This window comes from Struthio camelus, chromosome 3, assembly GCF_040807025.1.
Source record: "Struthio camelus isolate bStrCam1 chromosome 3, bStrCam1.hap1, whole genome shotgun sequence".
Classification (NCBI taxonomy): Eukaryota; Metazoa; Chordata; class Aves; order Struthioniformes; family Struthionidae; genus Struthio; species Struthio camelus.
Genome location: NC_090944.1, coordinates 84,604,586 through 84,626,207, shown reverse-complemented (window position 1 = coordinate 84,626,207; position 21,622 = coordinate 84,604,586). Strand labels below are relative to the sequence as shown.

The 21,622-nt window shown below is 39.9% G+C and overlaps 1 protein-coding gene across 8 annotated transcripts in view; it reads left to right on the top strand.

The window, feature by feature from the left end:
- The window catches only part of UTRN (utrophin), a 402,533-nt gene that overhangs the window by 60,663 nt on the left and 320,248 nt on the right, over nt 1-21,622 (top strand). For all 8 annotated transcript variants that reach the window (XM_068938835.1, XM_068938836.1, XM_068938837.1 and 5 more), the window contains 3 exons: nt 2,422-2,483; nt 17,477-17,569; nt 19,059-19,136. In XM_068938835.1, the coding sequence (XP_068794936.1) occupies nt 2,422-2,483; nt 17,477-17,569; nt 19,059-19,136 (233 nt within the window). The remainder of the gene's footprint in view (nt 1-2,421; nt 2,484-17,476; nt 17,570-19,058; nt 19,137-21,622) is intronic.

Below are 21,622 nucleotides of genomic sequence, written 5' to 3'. Positions count from 1 at the left end.
GAAACAATCTGTGTAACGATGAAGCAGAATTTGGCTCATGGTCAGTCCTCTGCCTTTATGCAGCCCTACGCACTTTGAGGCTGCAGCAGTGTGAAAGGAAGCACAGATATTTTAGTGACTGTGAATTTTTCTCGCTTGTCTATGACTTGCTGACATTTTTAATGTCTTGCTTGAGAAGTTGTATGTGTGTAGTGCCACATACTCTACTGAATGGTAATACTGTTTTTTGACTGCAATCTGAATTTGCATTCAGATTTATTTATCTAAATCATTATTCAGATAAATAATTATTCAGATAAATCTAAATCATTTTTGGCCTCCAGGGGTTACCTTTATAGACTCACAGAATTCTAGGGAAAATTAATTTGATGCATAAAAAGTACTTATCACTGTTGTTAACAAGGTATCGGCGTTTCATTTGCAAACTTCACTTTCCAGGGGTGTGTAACAGAAAGTTTGACTAGCTGTAATGGCCAATCACTAAAATTGTAGTTTCAGGGACTTATAAAGCAAACACGAAAGTGTAGCCTGACTGGAGAAGTAGTCTGTAAGTCTTACAACCAAATAGAATTCTTTGGGAAGACTTGGAACAATAACTGTATGGCCTCTGTTTGTTTATTTGTTTAATTGAAGTAGAAAGGATGCTCTGATACTGAAGAGATGATATGTGTGTATAAATTCATAATGTCTTTCTGTTTCCCACAAAGACTAAGTAGACCTGCTCACTTTTTCTGCTGCACCAGTAGCCCTGTGTGAGAGAGATACGTGGCTAGTTATATCAGATGAGGCATGGTGGCATCAGTTTCATATGCAAATTTGACATGAAAGAGCAAGCTTTTGAGATCTCCTACTTGAGGCAACTTCTGGTAGAATTTAGGGATTTTTGTAAATGCAGTCTGAATTTTGTAGGCAAACCTTCACTGTAAAACAGTCTCAACTGCTGCTGTTCGAGGCCTATAGTCTTTTCAGCAATGCCTTTTGATTATAATCTGATTTCTCTGCAGACTTGTATAAATTTTTTTCCTTTTCATGATTTCATTAAATGGAACACTTGCAAGTTGCAACCCAGGTTTTTGTGGCTTCGTCCCAATGAAGGGACAGATGGTCTGAATACTGTGCTGGTGTTTGTTGTGGTAAGGGGCTTGGACAAATGGATGCCAGCTGACACTAAAGAGGTTCTGCAAGACAGCATCCAGGGCAGCAGCTTGCTGTGGCACCTGAACCGTATCTCAGAACTGACCTGTCAAGAAATTTATGAAGTCTTGAAGGTCTTTGTGGAGATTATGTTCTAGGATGTAACTGTCAAATTAAGTTTGCCAAATGGAAGATTGCCTGCTATGGATATGGTCTGCCACATGGGCTTGGAGGTTAAATCCTTTGACAGGCCACATGTATCCAATTCCTTTCTGGTTGGCTGCAGCAAGCATGTCTGAAAATCCACGGTAGGTGAATTTCCTTTGCCTAATGTCTTGTCAGCAGGTAGTCTACTGCCATTCATGGGCAGATGATGAGGCGTAGCCTGGCCTGTAGCTCAGTGCAGTTCACCTGAGAGGTGACCTATGATAAGGACAGGGTTGTGCTGGAGGTGATCCAGCCAGTTGTGCTGGAGGTGGTTCAGATATTTCTTATAATAGTGAGATAGGCTTTATAAAATTGCAGTTGACTGGCAAACGGCTGTCTCAAAAGAGCATGAGATGCAGATTTTACTCTGTTTAGCTGGTGGCCGCTGCTTTTTCCCCGTGCTTTAACCTGGAAGTGCTCTCCCATAATCCTTCATTGTACCTCCTGGGTCCATCTGGCTGATGCCTGGACCCTAGGTAATATTTCTTTGGTGCCATACCCGTAGTGCCTGTCTGGGTGCCCAGCCCTTCCCATATGTTCAGTCTGTGACTGATCACTGACGTGGTTCCTAACCAAGGAGTAAAGCCAGACTGAGGGTGGTTAAAAATGCAAGTGCTTTGAAGGTTGTTCCAGCAGCTTTGGTAGTGCAGTTGTGCTCTTTCCTGAAGGAAGCAAGCAATTACTTGCATCAGAAGTTCGAATAAGGATCTCGACAACTTTTGCAGTAATACATCTAGGCAAAGAGATGCTGAGAAAGTCTGTTGATTAAGAGCCCATGATCTCCTATGCTGATTTTTAGCAGGAAGCCTGTAAATCTGATGTATAGGTGTCCTTCCTAGAAAGTGCTGAGAGAGGCTGATTCAAATGCAAAGGAGACTGCATGCTTGCTATCAAAGTTGAAACCTTTGTGTGGCTCTGCAAACCTATACAAAACTCTGGTATCTGAACAGCTTTATTGATAGATTAGGCAAAAATTTCCTCTCACTGAGACTGAGTACTGCTTGAAATGATCTGTTTTGAACAATCTAGGATTAAGAAGATTGCATTGTCACTCATTCTTTTCCTATTTTATCTTTTCAGATGAACATAATGACGTACAGAAAAAGACCTTTACAAAATGGATAAATGCTCGTTTTTCCAAGGTAACACTGTTTTGAAAACATTTCTGTATTTTCTTTCTGATTCGTCATTCAAAAGAGTACTGGCAAAATATACTTTACTCCTAATTTTGCAGAATACTTCTAGTAAAACATGTCAGAATATATAACAAAAACACGTCTCTCCTAGATAAAACGCTGTAATCTTTCCTCCTTCCTGTCTTTCCTTTCCCCATACACACGAACACTTTTTCCTAAGAAGAAAAACACTACATTAGTGTCTTGTTTAAGAACTCAAAATGAAAGATTCCATTTATTGTTATGTTGAAACATACAGTTATCTGTGTGATGGTGTCTGTTTGATTTTTACTCCTTACTTTATACAGTTTTTTCTACATGCTGTTTTCTCAGTGTATTAAAACAGATTCTGAATGTTAGTGACTTTATTTGATCTCGGTAGTGCTGAGTCAGCTTTACTCATCCAAAGTATTCAGCAAGCGTCCAGTTGAAGCCGCCTAGTGTTGTCATCTTGAGTCTTGACTGTAGAATTTTGAATAGTTACATGTTCATTTTGTATTTTCCTAGGCTCTTCTGCTGTGCGTTTCTTGTTTTAACTCTCTTTACTAACTTAAAGCTTACTGAGGATATAGTTTTGGGATGGGAAAGGAAGCAGAAGGTGCTGTAATATGTGGTTTAAAACTTACTGTTATGATGTTTTGCTGATGGCACCTTACCCGCAAGTGCTGTGGCTGCGGGAAGTTTCCTCGATTTGCAGTCTGAATGTGCAAAGGAACCCCGACTAGTATCAGAGGAAATTCATGTCTTTTCTGTCCAGAATGGTGCTGAAAGTGGGATAAGCCAGTGACCATACTGTGGCAATGGATGGCTGCCTCTGGAACATTGCCCTTCTGAAGTTCTTGGTCAGCAGAATAAGGAAGTTCTACCTTCCTTCCCTTCCTGTGCAATAGGACACTGAGCAATGCAAGGCTTGTGGCCTTGACTGATTCATCTTGGCTTAGATTTGTTTTGCTTGAAAGCTGATATTCCTCATATTTTTCTCGAATGCATTCTCGGCTAGTTTCCCCTCCAGGGGAAGAATGTGTATACGTAACTGGTTATTCTGCACTCTGACTGCTGCTGAATGGAAAAATGGTGATTGGGGGTGGAGAAGAAATAGGCAGGGGGAGGATCAAGTACGGAGTGAAAACTTGGTGAGGAAAAACAGGCCTATTATGAGGAGGCATAAAGATGGTATGAATATGGAAATGACAGTGACACTGAGAATATGTTTGTACAAGTTACGTACTTTGTATTTTATATTGAAACAGATAAAATCACTTTCAGTTTTTGTGTTTGGACACCTATGTGTAAAGTCGCTTTTCCTTTCATAGTATGTATTCAATGCAAGACCTGCTCAATCCCTGGAATTCCCTGCTGCAGGGTATATAGTCTGATGCTAGTTGGATTTGAAATAACTTGGTAAATTCATGGCCCTTTAAACCACCTGAAGCTATACAAGCCGTGTTAATGATTGAAAAGACTCAGACTCAGGGACGTACTCCTTACTAGTGCACTTCCGGTTCTATCTTGAGCATGGCTACTTTGCCATGACAAGATCTAGATTTATGAAGACTAGCGTGTTCAGATCCCATGGAAATTGCTGTTAGGCGTGAAGTTACGTCTTATTTGAGCTTTTGCATTTATCAAGTCATTTGAGTTACCTAAAATTCCTTTTCTCTGAAGTAGATTGATTCAGCTGTTTAGTAGGATACTGGTGCGTTAGAAATAGGGTAAAGGTATGTGAGCTATGTTGCAGAAAACAAAATAGTAAAGCTGAGGAACTGTGCACACAGTTGCAGTGTTCACTCTAAGAATTTTAACTGTTCTTCCACATTAATTATACTGTAGTTCATCTTCATTTAAATGTGTAAATAAAAATTAATCAGCTGAGGCTGTATAAACTACTCTAGCGTACAAAACCCCCAACGTTTTGGTTGTGTATGCACTCAAAATTGTTTGAACTTGATTTAAATCAATTCAGTCTGGGTTTGCAAAGGATCTAGAAACAAAAATTTCCCTTCTCTCATCAGAAAATAGGTAGAGAAATGAAATGGTTGAGTTTTGAGTGTGCTGTGATGTGCTGCTATCTGCCTTGGACAGTTACTCAATGAGCTGTAAGTTCTCGCTGTAGGTTTCAGTATAGTAACTTGTTTTTTTGAACTGTTCTGGAACTTGCATTTTATTTGCACTTGTATTCGAAATTAAGGTAAGTACATTTAAAATGGCTTGAGTCATAAGGCCAATAAATGTTCTCAGTCAAGCCTCTGCTTGCTGTAGAAATCTTTAGCAGAGTAATATATACTACAGCTCACAAGCCTACGATGCTTGTGTAGTAGGGACGTAGAGGATACTCAGTTAAAATGAAAGAGAATCCATCTGTTCTTAAATTATAGCTACTCTAAAATTGTTAAATACCTCTTTTACTTGATTTCAACAAACAGGAAAGCGAACATTCAAACAGTTCTAAGTACAGAGCACTTGAGCATACTTTTATAGTAAGCCACATGCAGTTTTTTCCTTGTTATAGGCTTTTCTATTGCTCTCTCCAGTCTAATTTTGAGAGAGAGATTTAGCAGTTTTTCCTGTGGTATAGCCCCTCAGTTACTGCTTCTAGTTGTATGGAGAGTTCAAGTTGTATGCTCTTCAAACACTGTAAAACTTTATTTTCTATCCCTTTTTCATTCCTATGTCACCTCCTATATTAGCTTTTTTTTGTAGATGTGTATTTATAGGCATAGATTGAAAAAAGGCTATTCAGTTTTCAAAGTCAAGAATGAAGGAGTGTTACAGTTAATGTTCCTGACCTGTATGCTTTATTTATTATGTTTTTTCTAAGTGGTAGGAATTATGTACTCCTTCTCCTACTGGACTCTGGTCTCATTCAGCATACAGAATGGATTATAGTCAATAAATTATCTGTTTTTTTCCTCCTTGCTGAGTATATGGCCACATGCCTTCTTTTACTAAACACTGCATTACCAGACCTTGTTCTGATGATGAAGGTAGATTTTCTTCCAAATTTTCTTTGTGCGAGGACTTCAGGGTTTACTAGTTCTCAAGTATTAATGGATTTATTATCCATACCTTTTTGCAATCCAAGAGTATTTTCTGCTGTGTTTACAGCCACTGCAAATAAAGGTTAATATCGGAAGAATCTACTAATTTTGAGTGCTCAGTGTGAGACTTTTGTAGAGTTAAATTTCTGAGAGCATTTGACCTTTCTGCAATATATTTATATGATACAGAGCTCTCATTGAGTCTGTTGTGGTTCAGAGGACTCCTGTCTTCTGCGAACCCAAACAAACTGTCTAAAATATTTAATAGGACTTCAGATGGAGCTTGATCCGTGTAGAGATGGGACTTCAAGAAGGTGATGCCTATGTCAGCCAGGACTGGTCTTAGTGATCTAGTGGGGTCTCTTAGTCTTATATACTGTTAGTGATCAGCTATAAAATGCTGCTTTAAAAAACTTTGGTTAGCACTACAGGAGAACTCTTTGGAAAAAGTAGATTTGGAATCCAGTTTCCCTGGAGAGCTTTCTGTTCCATTAACCTTGGTACCAGTCCTTTCCTTTTCTTGCAATCTTCACCTACACTTAATAGGTACTTTTTAACTTCTGCTACCAGGCAGAATGAAGCAGGTTCTTCAGATATTTCTTCCTCTGCACAGTACTGACCTATTCCATTAGCTGATGCAATCTGTGCACAGATTAAGTCGGGTATCCCAGGACAAGGTAGAAGATCTGTTTGATAATGTGAATAGATACAGTATTGTCATATGTAGGTAAAAGGATGTTGAGTAAAAATTTTTGCAATCAACCTTAATTTTGATTTTTCTAGACTTCTGGTTACTTTTAATCTGTGTCTACTTGGACGACTTATGAGCAGGCCTGTGGTTTTTAGATCCATCATACAGACCTCTGGCATTTCAAGTGATGATTAAATAGCATAGTGGTAGTATGTTTGCATTTTCAGTGTAGACAGCTCTAGAAGGACTCTAGAAGGTTTCTAGAAGACTTTATAGACATGTTAAGAGTTTCAGGAGTCTTGTGTCCTGTTCTAGATCCAGACCCTGCAAGTACCTATCTGCCCTGTTTCTTCACAGCTTCTGCCTGGTTTCTGTACTTACTGTCTTCTCCTCATTTACTATCATAGTCTTTCTTCTCTTTAGATCTGGTGTCTCCATCCCTCTGCCTCTCTCTTTACCGTTTCTGTCCTTGTCACTTAGTTGCTTACTCGGCCAGACATGTTCTTTCTTTTCATAGCTCCAAATGTGGTTTGTCTTTCCTTCCTTTCCTTTTCTCCTAATATGGTATCTACTCACTTTCCTCTTACAGGATCTGATCCTTGTATGAACTGCTCTGGTTTTGCAAGTCTTTGTCTAAGTAGTCCTAGTCTTAGCCTCTCCTTATCTGCTTGCAAGAATCGATCTTTGCTGTCTTTCATGTTCCCATTTTCCAGTGTGTTTCAAGTTTACTTTCCAGCTGGGTACTCTGCTTCTCTGCTGTTCCTGAACTTGGCAGGTAGGGATCAGGGTCAGCTTGAAAAATATACCTCCCTTTTTCTTCACTTAACTCCATGGAGTCAGGCCTGGCACAGCCTGTAGCAGCTTAGTGCTGTCACTGCAGAGAAAGTTGTCAGATCCAGCATAGGCAAAACAGGACTCTTTCTTTTCCCCAAAGAATCAAATCCTCATTACCTTTGGGAAGTTTTCCTACAAGGATCGTAAAAACACTTTAAAGCTAGATTCATTGAAAAGGATAGCAGATTGTTTTTTCTGAGATGAACAAAAACATATACTTTCCCTAGCCTTAGGTACGGCTAAATGTTGAATCCTTATATGAAAAGGAGACTGCCGTGGTCATTTTTCCAAGGTGTCAGAATGGCATCCAAAGCCTCTACCTGCCTGAGAGCAGGTGCCTCTCTCTGCTTTTTGTCATGTACTCCCATTTCTTTCTAAACTAAGCTCCCTATTTCATTCTACTTATATACTGAAGCCTATCTCATTCCTGCATCTGGTGTTCTTGTTGCATGTGTTTCTGTGATCCTGACCCTGCAGGTCCTCTGCCAGAGCTTTGGTGTTTGCATTGGTCAGCACCTGCAGCACTGGCTGGGCTGGGAGCTGGGACCTACTAACATGGGTAGATCCAGACCTGCCATGCTTCGAGTATCTGTAATCCTGTGAAATGCATTACAGTATAGGCCCCAAGAGTAAAGAAAAGGCTGAGATGTAGCTTGGGAGCTGGCTGCATCCAGCGGGATGAAGCTCAGATGAAGCCTGCTAGAAGGCGAATGTTCAGTGCTGGGGCCCCTATGCATTTCACTCCACTAGAGGTACACCGAATAAAGTAAAAATGAGAGAAGACAGGGGTATAGAAACTGATAAGCTGTGCCTGCAGTGTTTTGTCACATGATGATTTTATATAGGTGTCTTAAAATGGCTCTGTGCCCTCCCCATGGCCTCAGGCATTTTTTAATGTGACAACTGTAAAGTCTTATCTAGTTTTCTAGGCAGTGTGATGTACAGATTTTTTTTTCAGCATTTGCTCGTTTATTTTTTTTTTCCTTCTCTCTGAGTTTGTTTTATTGTATAGTAAATGTCAGATCCCATACTTATGAAGACATTTTACCACTGCATTGCTGTCTCTTAGCAAATCTGATAAAATCTTTGTAGTTATCTTGAATAGGCCTGTTTTTTGTCTTTAATTTCACATGACCTAGGATACCTGAAGCCAAAGACATTTCAGAAGCCATTTTCTGGGCAGGAGAATTATGGAGTTTAATATATTAGTCATGCAAGAAGAAAGCAAAAATATTCACTGGATAATTTTATCTGTCCAAGGCAACATCACCTAAGATGCTCTGTAGTCCTTTTTCCAATTCAGTTTTTGAGCGCCATGAGCAAGGAAACATTTGTAAAGTATTCTACAGTGTAATTCTTCTGTCTTCCTTTGCTAAATTAAGCTGTAAGATATAGTCTCACTCAGAAAAGATTGCCAGAGCTTATAAAATATTTGGCATTAACCTGAGGAACAACCTGTATGGAAAATGATCCATGTTTGTCTCAAAGGCCTTGAAAAATTCCATTTGTTTTCAATCTGCTTTTTTTATTTCTTAACTGGGTTACTTAGCTCTTCTCTCTTAGAAGAGCTCAAATAGTACATGAATTAACCAAGACACAGGAAAATAAATATTTTCTGTTTTAACAGGTTATGAGATATAACGAGGATAACTAATATATAACATAAAAGCGATAAAAACAATGCAGTTCATGATGTCTCCTGGATTTGAGACATTGCCGGTTGTCTCCTCTCCTCTTCACTGCTCTTGGTTTCTTCTCTTGGAACAGAGCGCAGGCGGCATGTTCCTGGCCAGACTCCGAAGCCTGGTAGAGTAACATGAACTGTAAACACTGCTTCTAGTTAGTGCTCTGGGCTCTGAATTAGAGATGTGGGTTCTGATTCATGGTCTCAATTGGTTGCTGTTCTAGTTGGTTTGGGGGAGGGAGATGACCTTCTCAGTACTACGACTGACGCTGGTAGAGGCACTGAGGCAAAGCTCTCCTTTTACCTGTTAATCGGTAATGAAAACAATAGCTGACCTGGTCAGCAGGGGTGTGTTATTTTTCTTTGTTTGTTTTGGTTTTGCTTGTTTAAGGAACCAAATTATGATATGATGGTTTAGCTGATTTAAAAAAAAAAAAAACAAAACAAAACTTATTCCAATCGTATAGCTGAAATAACCCTATGATAATATGAAATATGGCCACCACTGCCCCTGCTAGCAGTGATATATGGGGAGGTCTACTTGTAAGCTGGGGTTAGTACTGTTATGTTAATACGTTTATATAAGCTTATACTAATACATTTAATAGATATGGTGCAGGGGGGAAGACCCACAGAGCTACTGATGCCTTGAGATTTTTTGCCAGCTTGCTATGTCTAATATTTGCTTTTATGTGTTTCCCTGTTTATAACATTGCCAATAAAGTATTTCAGGTGTTCTGTGAATTGAATTATCCTTAGCTTTTCAGCTCTGCAGCTACTTAACCTCATGTCTGTTTTCTATTAGAATTAAGCTTACCACTGTACCTCAGTGATGAATCTTCTTTTTCTTCCCTCTTTGTTTATATGGAGTTTTAGATAGCTATTTTATTGCTTGTAATTATTTTATTTTTAAGCATTGATAGTGATATTTAATTCGGTCTATAAGGTGCTGTCCTCCTGTGACTGTTTCTTTTACTTCTGGTAATGTGAATTTTTGGTTTTGGTGCTAGTGTTGTGTACTGATTCCGCAAGAACTTGGACATATTCAGCAAAGAAATACTGAACGTGATAGGGCATGCTCAGTTACTGGCTGAACTGTGACCTGGAAAACATATTTTATTTATGTATGCGGTTCTGTAATTCCTCCATGTAGATGAAAGGAAAATGGAAAAAAGTAGTTTTCACATTTTAATAGTATTTCTGTAAACTATGATTGTGGTCTGAAGTTAGAAGTTGGCAAGTTCAGTTTTTATTTGTTGATGCAGTTGTTTACTTTGTTCAATGACCTTTTTGCTTTCTGAATTATTTCCCACATTGAGTTCCCATGTACTGGTCTCATGATGTGGCAGCACTTGACATGTTTCTTAATTTGTATTGGTCATGATCAACTGTAGTTCTTACTGTTTTTGTTTGTAACTAAGTTTAAACTAAGTAGGTGGTTACCATGAATTCTTAGGAAAGTATTTGGATGTGACAAATGGTTCATGTTCTAGTTTAAGTGCCCAACTTGCTCAGCATTCCTCTGTTATCAAGAAAGGGGAAAGGTGGTCTTTGCATTCCTACTACTATTTTCACCTATTTGCTGCGTATCTTACTAGGCATTGAGTCATCTCAATTAAAGTTAATAAAAATCAACTGTGACCTCCTGCAAATGACGCTGAAAGATCAGGAGAATCTGATGGAAAATCCAGGCATACTACTTTCTGTATCCTTTCAGGGTGTTTTGTTATTTCTGGGGTAGCAGATGATCTAAATGGTGACTAGAGGTTTTCCCAGCACTGCTCTGAACAGCTAGAACACATCTGCAGAACTCATCCCTCAATGGCTATTGATGATCATATGTGTGCTTTTTACAATGTGCATTACCTCCCTGGTGACCACCAGCGTGTGTTAGCGTGGAAAGTGAAAGAACCTTTCATCTTGTTCTTAATGTTGCCATAGATCTGAATCAGTATCACTGAAGAGGATTTAGAATTAAGCTGGTGTACCTTTTACTGCTTCGCTCCAATATTTTTGGCATTCATTTATTGGAAAAGAGCTAGTTCTAATAATATACCTTCAGTAATTATTGATTAGAAGAAAATGTAAATTCTCTGCTGCAGATAACTATGATGCCGTAAGAGAAGCTGCATGTTTCTGGTTGAAAAACTAGAGGGACATTCAATTTTTTTAATTGGTGGTTAACTTTGCATGTAATCTCATATTCAAGAATATATAAAAAGCATCCATAGTTATGATAAATAACAGCTTGTATGTTATAAAACCTTGGAAACAGCATTCAAAAAAATGAGGCTACATCTTATTGAGAATGTGTGACTCTCCTTAATTCTTTGTAACTTGACTCAATTTGGTATAGTTCCACATAAATAATAAAAGGAAAGTTAAGAACGTTCTATTGTGAAGCGTAGTCAAGGAAGAGTGTTACCTTGCAGTTGTGCATGGTTTTTATTAGAACAGAAACGGTAAATGTTGATGGTATATCTTAGTACTGTAAGTAGTATGGCATGACTTCTTAAAAAAAAAAAATCTGGTCCAGATTTTGTTTATATCTTCCGTATGTTTCATGGAAACATTTTCTGGCAAAGAGGAGGCATGATTTCTGCGCGGTCTTGTTGGTTGGCCTGGATGACCCCTTCTTTGCAATTCCATCACACAGCAAGTAATTCTAGATACATGCAAGAAAGTGTGAGTCACCATCCTAAACCTGATCCGGGTGGTTAGGCTGAAAGATGGCCAACAGGCTTATTAGGACTGCTTCTGTGAGGAAAAGATCGTTGTGCCTGTACTCTTTCCCGAATCGTGCAGTTGTCTCACCGGTACGTGCGAAGCTGATGCCTAGCGAGATGCCACTATGACTAGCATCTGATCTCCATTTTTAAGATCCTTAAGAAACTGCTGCTGCTCCCCTCTGGGAGATGAATCAACATCAGTTGTGCTTTCCGCTGTGGAAAACGAGCAAACCTTTCTGTTCTGCCCTTCCCCCCCCCCCCCCATCAGCACTGGGACTGACGCTGAAGTGTTGCTTGGAGTAAATGCAGGGGGCTGGTTTGCTTCTGATCCTTGCAATCCTGAGCCTTGCAATGGATAACACATGTGACCTCAAGCCAAGGTTATAGGAGCACAAGCAGACCTGTCCCCAGCTTACCTTTCCCTCTCTCCCTCTCTCCCTCTCTCCCTCTCTCCCTCTCTCCCTCTCTCCCTCTCTCCCTCTCTCCCTCTCTCCCTCTCTCCCTCTCTCCCTCTCTCCCTCTCTCCCTCTCTCCCTCTCTCCCTCTCTCCCTCTCTCCCTCTCTCCCTCTCTCCCTCTCTCCCTCTCTCCCTCTCTCCCTCTCTCCCTCTCTCCCTCTCTCCCTCTCTCCCTCTCTCCCTCTCTCCCTCTCTCCCTCTCTCCCTCTCTCCCTCTCTCCCTCTCTCCCTCTCTCCCTCTCTCCCTCTCTCCCTCTCTCCCTCTCTCCCTCTCTCCCTCTCTCCCTCTCTCCCTCTCTCCCTCTCTCCCTCTCTCCCTCTCTCCCTCTCTCCCTCTCTCCCTCTCTCCCTCTCTCCCTCTCTCCCTCTCTCCCTCTCTCCCTCTCTCCCTCTCTCCCTCCCTTCCTTTCTTTTTCCTTTTCCCTCTCTCTCTTTCCCTTTAAACTTGTCCCTGTTTAAGGAACTCAACTCCTTTCCTGCTCTCAATGCCAATTTAAAGCATTTGGGAACCAACACAGCCTTTTCTGTTAAGTCTGTTAATTATATTATTTTCTTTTGTCTGTTTTTATCAAGCCCACGTCTCTGCTGCCGAAACTGTCTGCGATTCTGCTGGCAAAGCTCTCTGAGGCGGGCTGAGTGAAAGAGGTTTTCTGCCGTGTTGTATTGCTGTCACTGCGAACATAAACTAAGCTGAGAAAAACCTTCTTCTTTTAACTGCTCTGAGTGTTCAGTGAGGGGGGCGTGTGAATGTTTTACAGCCCAAACCAGCACAGTTCTCCTGGTACTCAGAGTGTCCCTGTCTATCTTTTACACTGCTATCTTTGTAGTGTAAACTGCACCCTATTTTGTCTTTGAGAAAGGACCCATTATCGGCCTTGTATTTGTACAGTGCTTAGCACAATGTAGGCTGATTCCTTAAGTACTTAACAACATAACCATGACTAGCAATTTGCCCTTGCTTAAGGGCTTAGTATGGTTTGTCACTGTCACTCTTATAAAGCAAGTACTTAAATTTCTTAAACTGTTCCATTCAGCGGTGGAATGCTTCTCCTTACTGCATGTTGGCAGAGCCTGAACTGCCTTATAGTTTTGTAGTGTTTTAAGTAGGTAGAAAGTGAGTAAAATATTGTTCTCAAAAGGAGAGATTTAGATTGGCTTAACTCTACAGAGATACACATACATTTTATATAGTGCAGATATATGTGTGTTTGTATGTGCATTTGTGTATATGTACGTGTGTGTGTGTGTATCTATATCTGCCCATACACACTTTTTTCAGAAGGCCAGATTGCCCAAAGGTTAGGAGTCAGCTGGACAGTTGTACGAACGTAGGCAGGGACTGTAGGAGAAAGCAATCTGCAGAGCCCTAGGCACCTAACCCTGTAGGGTAGGAGCAAACTTCGTCCCTCCCCCAAAGCCCTGGCTCTAACTGCAGTGTGCCAGTCTGCCCCAGCACAGACCTGACCGGGGCCATGTGCGTCACCCCAGTGTGGCTCAGGGCCGTGCTGCCTGTGCATTGCCTGACTGATGCCCTGCAGGGGGGAGTAGCGGGGGCAGGGCTGTAGGACAGAGCTAAGGCTCTCAGGGTTCCTGGTCCCACTGTATCTGCCTCCCTCAATTACACTCATTTGTGGAATGGTTCCTGGTGCACAGACCTGACAAAAGATTTACTCTAAGGAACAAGTTGAAAAGGCTTGGAAAGTATGCTGGTGGTTTAAGGTGTTTACCTGTTATATGAGGTCTGATTCAGAGTCTGTTGAATCCCCTGGAAATCCATTCACTCCATTCGCTTACTGAGCTTAGTTTGGATTGTGCTCCCTAATGAGTAGGAAGAGGAGTCCAGCCTATGCTGTGGCTCCCTACCTGCTATGAGCGCTCTCTGCATAGCCACAGTCGCATCCCCCAGTTGGCTCTGTGGAAGGTCCTGCACATGAGGAAATGCAGCTGCAGATCCCTTTTTCTCATAAGGAGATGGTGGTACTTGCAGCAGCATGTCCCAGTGCAGGGCTGGATAGTGCATGGGTACAGGAGGGCATGCTTAGCTGCCTGCTGGCATTGCCCCAAAAGCTATACCTTGTCTTTTCTACGGAAATGACTGTATGGAAGCATCTCTTGGGCTGCCATTTTCTACATATATAAAAAAAAGGTTCTGTCTCCTTTCCAAGCTGGGAAAATTTGTGAATCATACAGCTGTCACAAACTGGGATATGCAGCTGTCCTTCCTGGAGAAGGAAGGAAAAAGATTTCCTAAAGTACACTGGATTGCTGTCTAACTGCATCAAAGGAGATCAGGACTGGACCCGGCTCTACTATAAGCTAGAGGACAGAGCAGTGATGTTCCTGACTCTGCACTACACGTCTCAGATTGCAGATCATGCATGGAAATGTGTGCCCAGATGTGGGGAAAACGAAGAAGTGGGAGGCACCGTAACCAGAGGAGTGCAGGGTATGAGGTCTCCATTGCGACCGCAGTGCTGTGGGCCATCTCTTGCTCTGTGCGTTGAGGCAGCAGCCATGGCTGCCTAGGTGGTTGCTGTGGACAGGTATCTGGGTCCCTTGGAGAGGAAGAGTGGGAAGCTGGAGGAGCAGACTTCTTAACTGCTATGCTGCAGTGGAGGTGGTGATGAGGGTGGCCAGGTGGGTGCTGCAACCCCCTAGACAACTTTGGTCTGCTCATGCCTGTAGAAATCTTTCATGTGAACTGACTTCAGTCCCATAGAGCGTATTTTTCTAGATATTAATCTGCTAAATACAGAGGTTTTTAACATTGCTCTGTCTATATTTGTTTTGAGGATAATGGATACTGTAATAAACTGAAAATTAGTAGCTTAGATTGCAGAAATGATTTAATACTCTTCTAGTGACTCTTTAAACTGACAGCAAGATATGGTGCTCTGATGATCAGTGAAATGAAAAGTGATTCTCTTGAGAAAGTGAATCTAAATTATTTCCACCATCACAGTAGGGCATGTTGGTCATGTCTGGAATATACCGGGACCTATCAAAGTGAATGACTGAGAGCAGGAAGTTGCACTCATCTGAAGTGAGTGAATGGGAAGTGAAGAAAGAAGACTGTATATTCCCAACCCCCTTTGTTGTACTATATTAAGTGAGGGCCATCTTTCTGCTTTTTCAGTACATCCAAATCCTGTCTTGTGAAGTTCTAGAGCTAAAGCACCAAACTTGTTGAGATTACATAGCTTTAGTATTCTCAGCTTTGGTATTTTTGGTCTCTGGGTGCTTTATGTGTATATATGCATCTTTTTAATTGTGTTTAGCAGTCAGTTACAAGAAAAGATGACCGACCTAGGGGTCATATATGCCGAGTTGAGTTTAGTGCTATAAATACGTAGGTGGAATATTTTCAACTTTCTATAATTAAAAAAAAGAAGTATTAAGTGTAATGTCTATTAGATAACCTATTCCCAAGGGGAGGAAATTCACAGACTCTTGCCATGGAAGCTGTTCTCATTCCTCTTTTGCCTCGTGACTATGTATGTGGAGTGCTTTGACGCTACCTGGTTATGCTGGGTTGTACACAGCCACTTCTATGGTAGCAGGTATTTACTTTCACAATGACAGCTTGAGCTCCCTCGCATCTAGACCTCTATCAGCTTCATGTGTCCAGATAAGTGGAAATACGGAGTTAAATTTCTTCATGCCCATACCAACTTCCTTCTTATATTTTCTGTGTGATGAGGCAAACCAAATTTAAACCAGGCTTTGCTGGTGTCTGGGGTAGTGATCCTGCTGGTGTGGATCAGTTCCTCTCATTATACACCATAAACTATACAAGAGGTTTCCTTAGATGTGTCCTTATGTGTTCCTGTCCTACTGCTCCAGCATGCTTTTAAATTTGTTTCCTCCTAGCAACTTAAATCTAAAGCACCTGAAAAGTGCATGCACTAGGGTAAAAACCTGGTCCCTTACTGTACTAGGAAGGGAAGAGTTGAACTCAGAAAGTGGTGATATGTAATGGCTGGATATAACCAAATTTATTTAAATTTTCCTATACCTGCTATCAGTCTACCAGTTACACATATTTTTGCATCCTTTACTTGCATAGGTGTGTGTCTGTGTAAACAAATGCGTTTAAGCATGACTTGAGTTGGAGAATAACTTTGTGAAACTAATTTAATATCAGAAACTGGGGCTATCATCTGTGTATTCTAAAAAGTGACCTTGCAGTTATATGATCGTTCTTACAGCTAGTAGTCTAGCCAGTCTCTTTTGAAACACTGGGTTACAGTTTGGTATGTTTCTGTACAGGACATGGAAATGTTGCTCTGCAGCTATTAAACTCTGATTTCCTATGAATACTTTTAGTATTATCAAATCTTTCTAATAGTTACTATTTTTCATTAAATTTGACACTTAAACAAAACAAACCCTTATGGTGCTTGGAAAACAGCTATTTGCCAAAAGTGGGGTTCTGTGGGTAGTCGAGCTCTTTTTCTAATTTGTTAGCCAGCATTTTGCGGTTAGTAGTGGATGTCAGGGAAGTGGGAGGCAAGTGAAGGTGGAGAAGATGTATGTCAGCTAATTCATGTCATATCAGATGGGAGTTTGACAGCCTTCTTTCTGAAGAGCAATGTTATAAAACCAAGGTGATTAAAAATGACAATATTAGAGTTTTAGGAACTTTTGAGAAACTTTTTTTCTCTGCAGATTTGAACTTCGTAGTGACACTCAAAGAGGTAGCTTAATTGATCTATGGGCAGCCAGAAGATGAATATAACAAAGCAAATGTACTTATTTAGCTGCTGGCTGCCTGTCTTTTTTATTTTTATTTTTTCCCTCCCCCATAATGCTTTCCCGTGTTAACTTTCTTTGGATCCAGGAAGAAGTAAGATTAAAAGGGATAAGCGGAAAAGGTTAACATTATTCTATTGTCATGTACTACCACTCTTGTACAGCATCCCTCCACCCACAAAAATAGGAATGTTAGAAACACATAGTTTAGGGCAGCTCTGTTAGTCTCACATTTTGCTTATTTTTCCAGGGTAGAGGAAATGATTCATTTGTTTCAAAATATATTACACAGTTTGATCTCCTAGTCTGTGTAGAAGGGTGGCAGCTTCTTACATAGGGCTCAGTTCAAAGTTCCTTTTTAAAATTAATTATTTTTTTTATCTAGGAGAATTTGTCCAAATGGATCCTTTTCAAAAAGCCCCAGTTTCCTCTTCCTCTAGATATAATCAGACCAAAGCATTTTTTCTCAAATGAGTCTTCAGACTAGTGGAGTTCAGTTCTTTGCGCTCCTCGCGTGTTAAAGATCTGTGCTAATGAGGGCCAGGATAGGCACGCTCGGTTTCTCAGTACTGGGCTGCTGATACACAGAGCTGTGGAACGGGGAGAAACAAAACACTGAAGAAGGCAACGGTGCCTCCTTGATCGCTGTTCACAGTTCCTATGTTCAATGTAAAATAATAGTAAATTGAAGTATAAAATCGAAACGAGAAAAGTGCCTTTTTCAGGAAGTTTCTGCTTAAAATTAGTTTTACTACTGTTTGTGTTTCTTCTGCAGAGTGGGAATCCCCCAATTAAGGACATGTTCACAGACCTAAAAGATGGAAGGAAGCTTTTGGATCTTTTGGAGGGTCTGACAGGGAAACCTCTGGTAAGAGAAATGTGTATGAATTGTATTTCCATCCATTTAAAAAAAAACAAACAAACAAACCCCCACACAAAAACAAAACAGCAACAATGGCATGTTTTTTTTTTCCTTTTTTAAAAAATGGTTTTACAACTGTTTTGCTTGCAACATATAGTCTGACTTCGCATTACAATTCCAATGAAATTCTGAGAGCTCCACTCATATGGGATTTAGGGTCAGGTTGAAATTTATTTTGTGACCCTTTCTTGAGGGTCAGCATACTATTTAGCAAAGCATGTAAAGCCAGTGGTATTATTCACGTGCTATGTATTTTAAATAATGACCTTTCAAAGGTCTGATTCTAGGTGACCTGAAACAGTGGCTTTTAGCCAAATACCTGTGGACTTTTTCTAATGAGCTTATGAAAGAGCCCTTATACTTAAAAATGTATTTATATATATATACATATATATGCACACACACACAATAATGCATGGCTACTCTCAGTAGGTAATACAAAAATCTGCACTTCCATAGAATAATACTTTGAGATCTACAGATCGGAAAGGGTTGAAAGCCACTCTTAAGTCTTGTTTAGATTTGATAAAGTGTGTGAGGAGTTGGATACTCTCCCTCTGCTATTGTTTGTGCCTCTTCAGTGAGATGAATTAGTTGTGGTGAAACATGTACCATCACTTGGGATTAAACTCTTGATTTTGCTATTTATAATAACTCTCAGACTGATTTCTTGCCATTATATTGGAACCTTCAGGCATTTAAAGTTCTCATCCTGCAAGTTTGTCTTGTTTTCTAGAGAGATGTATTTCACTAGTACCCTAATGTTTGGGGGTTTGAACTGAAGCCCATTGAAGACAATGGAAGTCTTTTGTTTTCTCGCTTGTTGATTACTAAGTTCCAAGTTCAGCTCCATATGCCACTGAAATTAAATTGTGGTGGTGAAGGTAAATGGAGTAGCAGGTATTGTCATGAGTTGCAGTGCTTTTTTTCCCTCATGATACTAAAGGAAGGGGAAGTCAGGAAGTGTAACTTCTTCCCAGTATGCAAAGATTTAACAGACTTTTGGTGCCAGAAAAACAAATTGCTGCTTGTTCCCTATCAGGAGCCAAAAAATTTCAACTACTCTGGCGGACGCTCAAACCCCTCAGATTTTCCCCAGGAACTCCCACTATGCTGTTGTATTGCCAGTATGTAATCCTGCGGATGCTGGGAACAAAAGTTGTGAGCTTGCTTAAGATAAACTGAAACATGTTTTGAATCCAGGGCTTGGACTCTGCCTTTAATAGAGGAATATTTTTCTGACCGGTTTTCATGCTGATGTTTATTTTCAAAATTGCTTTGGGTGATCTTGTTTTGGTTTTGTTCCTAGTTTTCTCTGAATTTGTTTTTCTTTTTAAATAAGACAAATTTCCTGTTGTTTGCTGTACCATTTATTTGCCTTGATCTCTTGATATCAGAATGAACTTGACAGATTGTGATTTCTTTTTTTCCCCAGCCTAAAGAACGAGGCTCAACAAGAGTACATGCCTTAAATAATGTCAACCGAGTACTGCAAGTCTTGCATCAGAACAACGTGAGCATGTTTTCCACAGTTGCTCTTGGTAGATTCTTTAATTTAAGTCTGTGTATAAATAAGTTCAAAGTGTAGAGAATAAGGTGATTTTTAGCACCTAAAATGAGAATTCTGTGAGGTGGTGAAAATTGAGAACAGTTTACCTAGCTGATGTTGAAAGTCAGTGTCTGGCAACACTTTTTTCTGAGATGTGTTCAGCTCAGTAAACAAATCTATGTACACAGTTTCAATTTGCAAGAAGTTGAATTGAAACTCTATTATGTATAGCTCCTGAACCTGGCAGGAGAAATAGCTTATTTCCAGTGAAGATGCAGGCCTTGTGCAAAAATCTGTAAGGGCATGACAGGTTTTGTATCTCTGTTTTTCATGGCCTGCTTTCCGTCTTCATCAGCATCTGTCAGTTCTGTGTCAAATCTCTACTATGTGTTCCTAGTTTGTAACTGTTGTAATTTATTGGAAAAGAAAATATTTCTTTAGAAAAATGAGAATAATTATTTATTTACTTTTTTTTCCCAGTACCTTGAAATTAGTAGCACTGTGGTAAAGTGATTTTATTTTTTCCCCTGAACAATTCCTGATTAGCATAGATCTCTGTAATTAGAATTTCTATTTGCAAGCGTCATGGCACTAAAATAGTTTAAGAGTAACACTCTGGCAATAAAATGCATTGAAGCGAGCTATCTTGTTTAATGCAAAAAGGCTCTGGCATATTTATGTAAACTAGTAGTTGTTATGAAAATACTATATAATACTATATTTTCCCCTCCATGTTAGGAGACTAGTGTCACGTTTCTAGGAAGTAGCCAAAGTTTAGTGGTGGATTGTGTTTTTTTTTTTCTTTTTTTTTTTTCTTAGGTACTGTAAATATTGATTACTTTTTCTAAGGATAGGTAAGGGATCTTCCCAGCTTGAAACTGATTTATTATATGAAGATAATACAATGATATTTAATTGCAATAATTTATCAGTTTTCCGTAAGGTGGCAGGAGCTGCGATTCTAGAAACAGAAGAGAAGTGTTAATAAGCTGAAGGTTAAGGTCATATATATGATTTATATCTACTGCTTAACTTTATTAGAAAGTGTGTGTTTGTCAAGACAAAGGGGAATGACACCCACTGAGAAGCAGTTTCATTCTATTGTCTGAGAGTTTATGGGCCGTACAATGTTCATAACTTGTGGAATAATTTATAAAAGAGAGTTTAAATGTATATTGCAAGGAACAGAAAAGCGTGCAGTGTAGTAACTGATTGAGTGACCGTATCCATTTGATGAGCAGAATGATTCTGTTTAATAAATTTCAACTTTTCTTGATTTGAGGACTAAGGAGAAAAAAATTCCACTGGAAATCATTCCATATAGCCAATTTTCTACTATCAGTTATACTGGCAGTCTGCTATCATCTCTCTTTTCTTGGTTGCCTTTGATTAAGTCTTAGAAGTCCACTGACCATCATAGCAGCTTGCTGGCTCCCTGTTGCAAAATATTGATTTAATTTAGGATCATTAAAATACAGAAGTGGGCCTATTTTTAAAATAGGTACCAAGCTGTATATAGATTGTACAGAGGAGTGCACTGTTTATGATAATAACAAGTCTCATTAAAAAACATTCAGTGTTTTTTGTTACGCGTTCTCAGGAATGTTTTTCTTCTGTTGCAGGTGAACAAAAGCTCTTGCAATGTAATTGTTTTCTTTTTGTTCCCTTGACTTTTAGCCTGGCTTTCTGCTTTCTGCTACTTGCATTCTAGAGTGCTTTCCAGGGCAGTTGTTTAGTGACTGGCACTGGTGATTCTTTTGGCCTGTTTTTTTGCCTGTTAAATGTTAAATTTACAGATGTTTTAAGCAAGCATATGCCAAGTACTGGCAAGAGGATTATAGTAAGATTCTGGTCTAACTGCTGTAGAAATCAAGGGAGGACAATTCACAAATCCACAGACTTCTCTAGTACTTCCCATAGTACTTGGAAGTGTAATTTGTGACTCTGTATTAATCTCTAACACAGTCTCCTAACCAAAATACCTATGTGGAACTGGGAAATTGTCTAGATGCTGTCTGAAAGAGATGCTATCCATGACAGGGTGATAAGAGGAAAAATGTTCACTTGTATACCATTATATTTTTATATACCAGAAAATTCTAAAGCAGAATGAAATTTCATTTGCTCTTGTTGATTCTGCTGCTGAAGGCTATGTCCACTGAGAGCCAGAGCGTGGGTTCAACCACTGTCCTGTGGTTGTCCGTATCATTGAATTGCTAGTCAGATGCTTGACACAGTTTTGTCCAGCTGCTACTGACTACTGTTTTCCCAAGCAAAGCCCAGATATGGTAGCTAGGGGGAGTGTAGGCCAGGAACTGTTTCTGGTGGGCACTGTGGGCAACACCACCTTATTTTGGGCTGAGGGAGAGAATGGGAGGAGAAAGTTTCACTGCATAACTGAAATATGCTGTGGCGCTTGCTCTTGGGTAAGTTGGCTCCTGGCTTAGGTT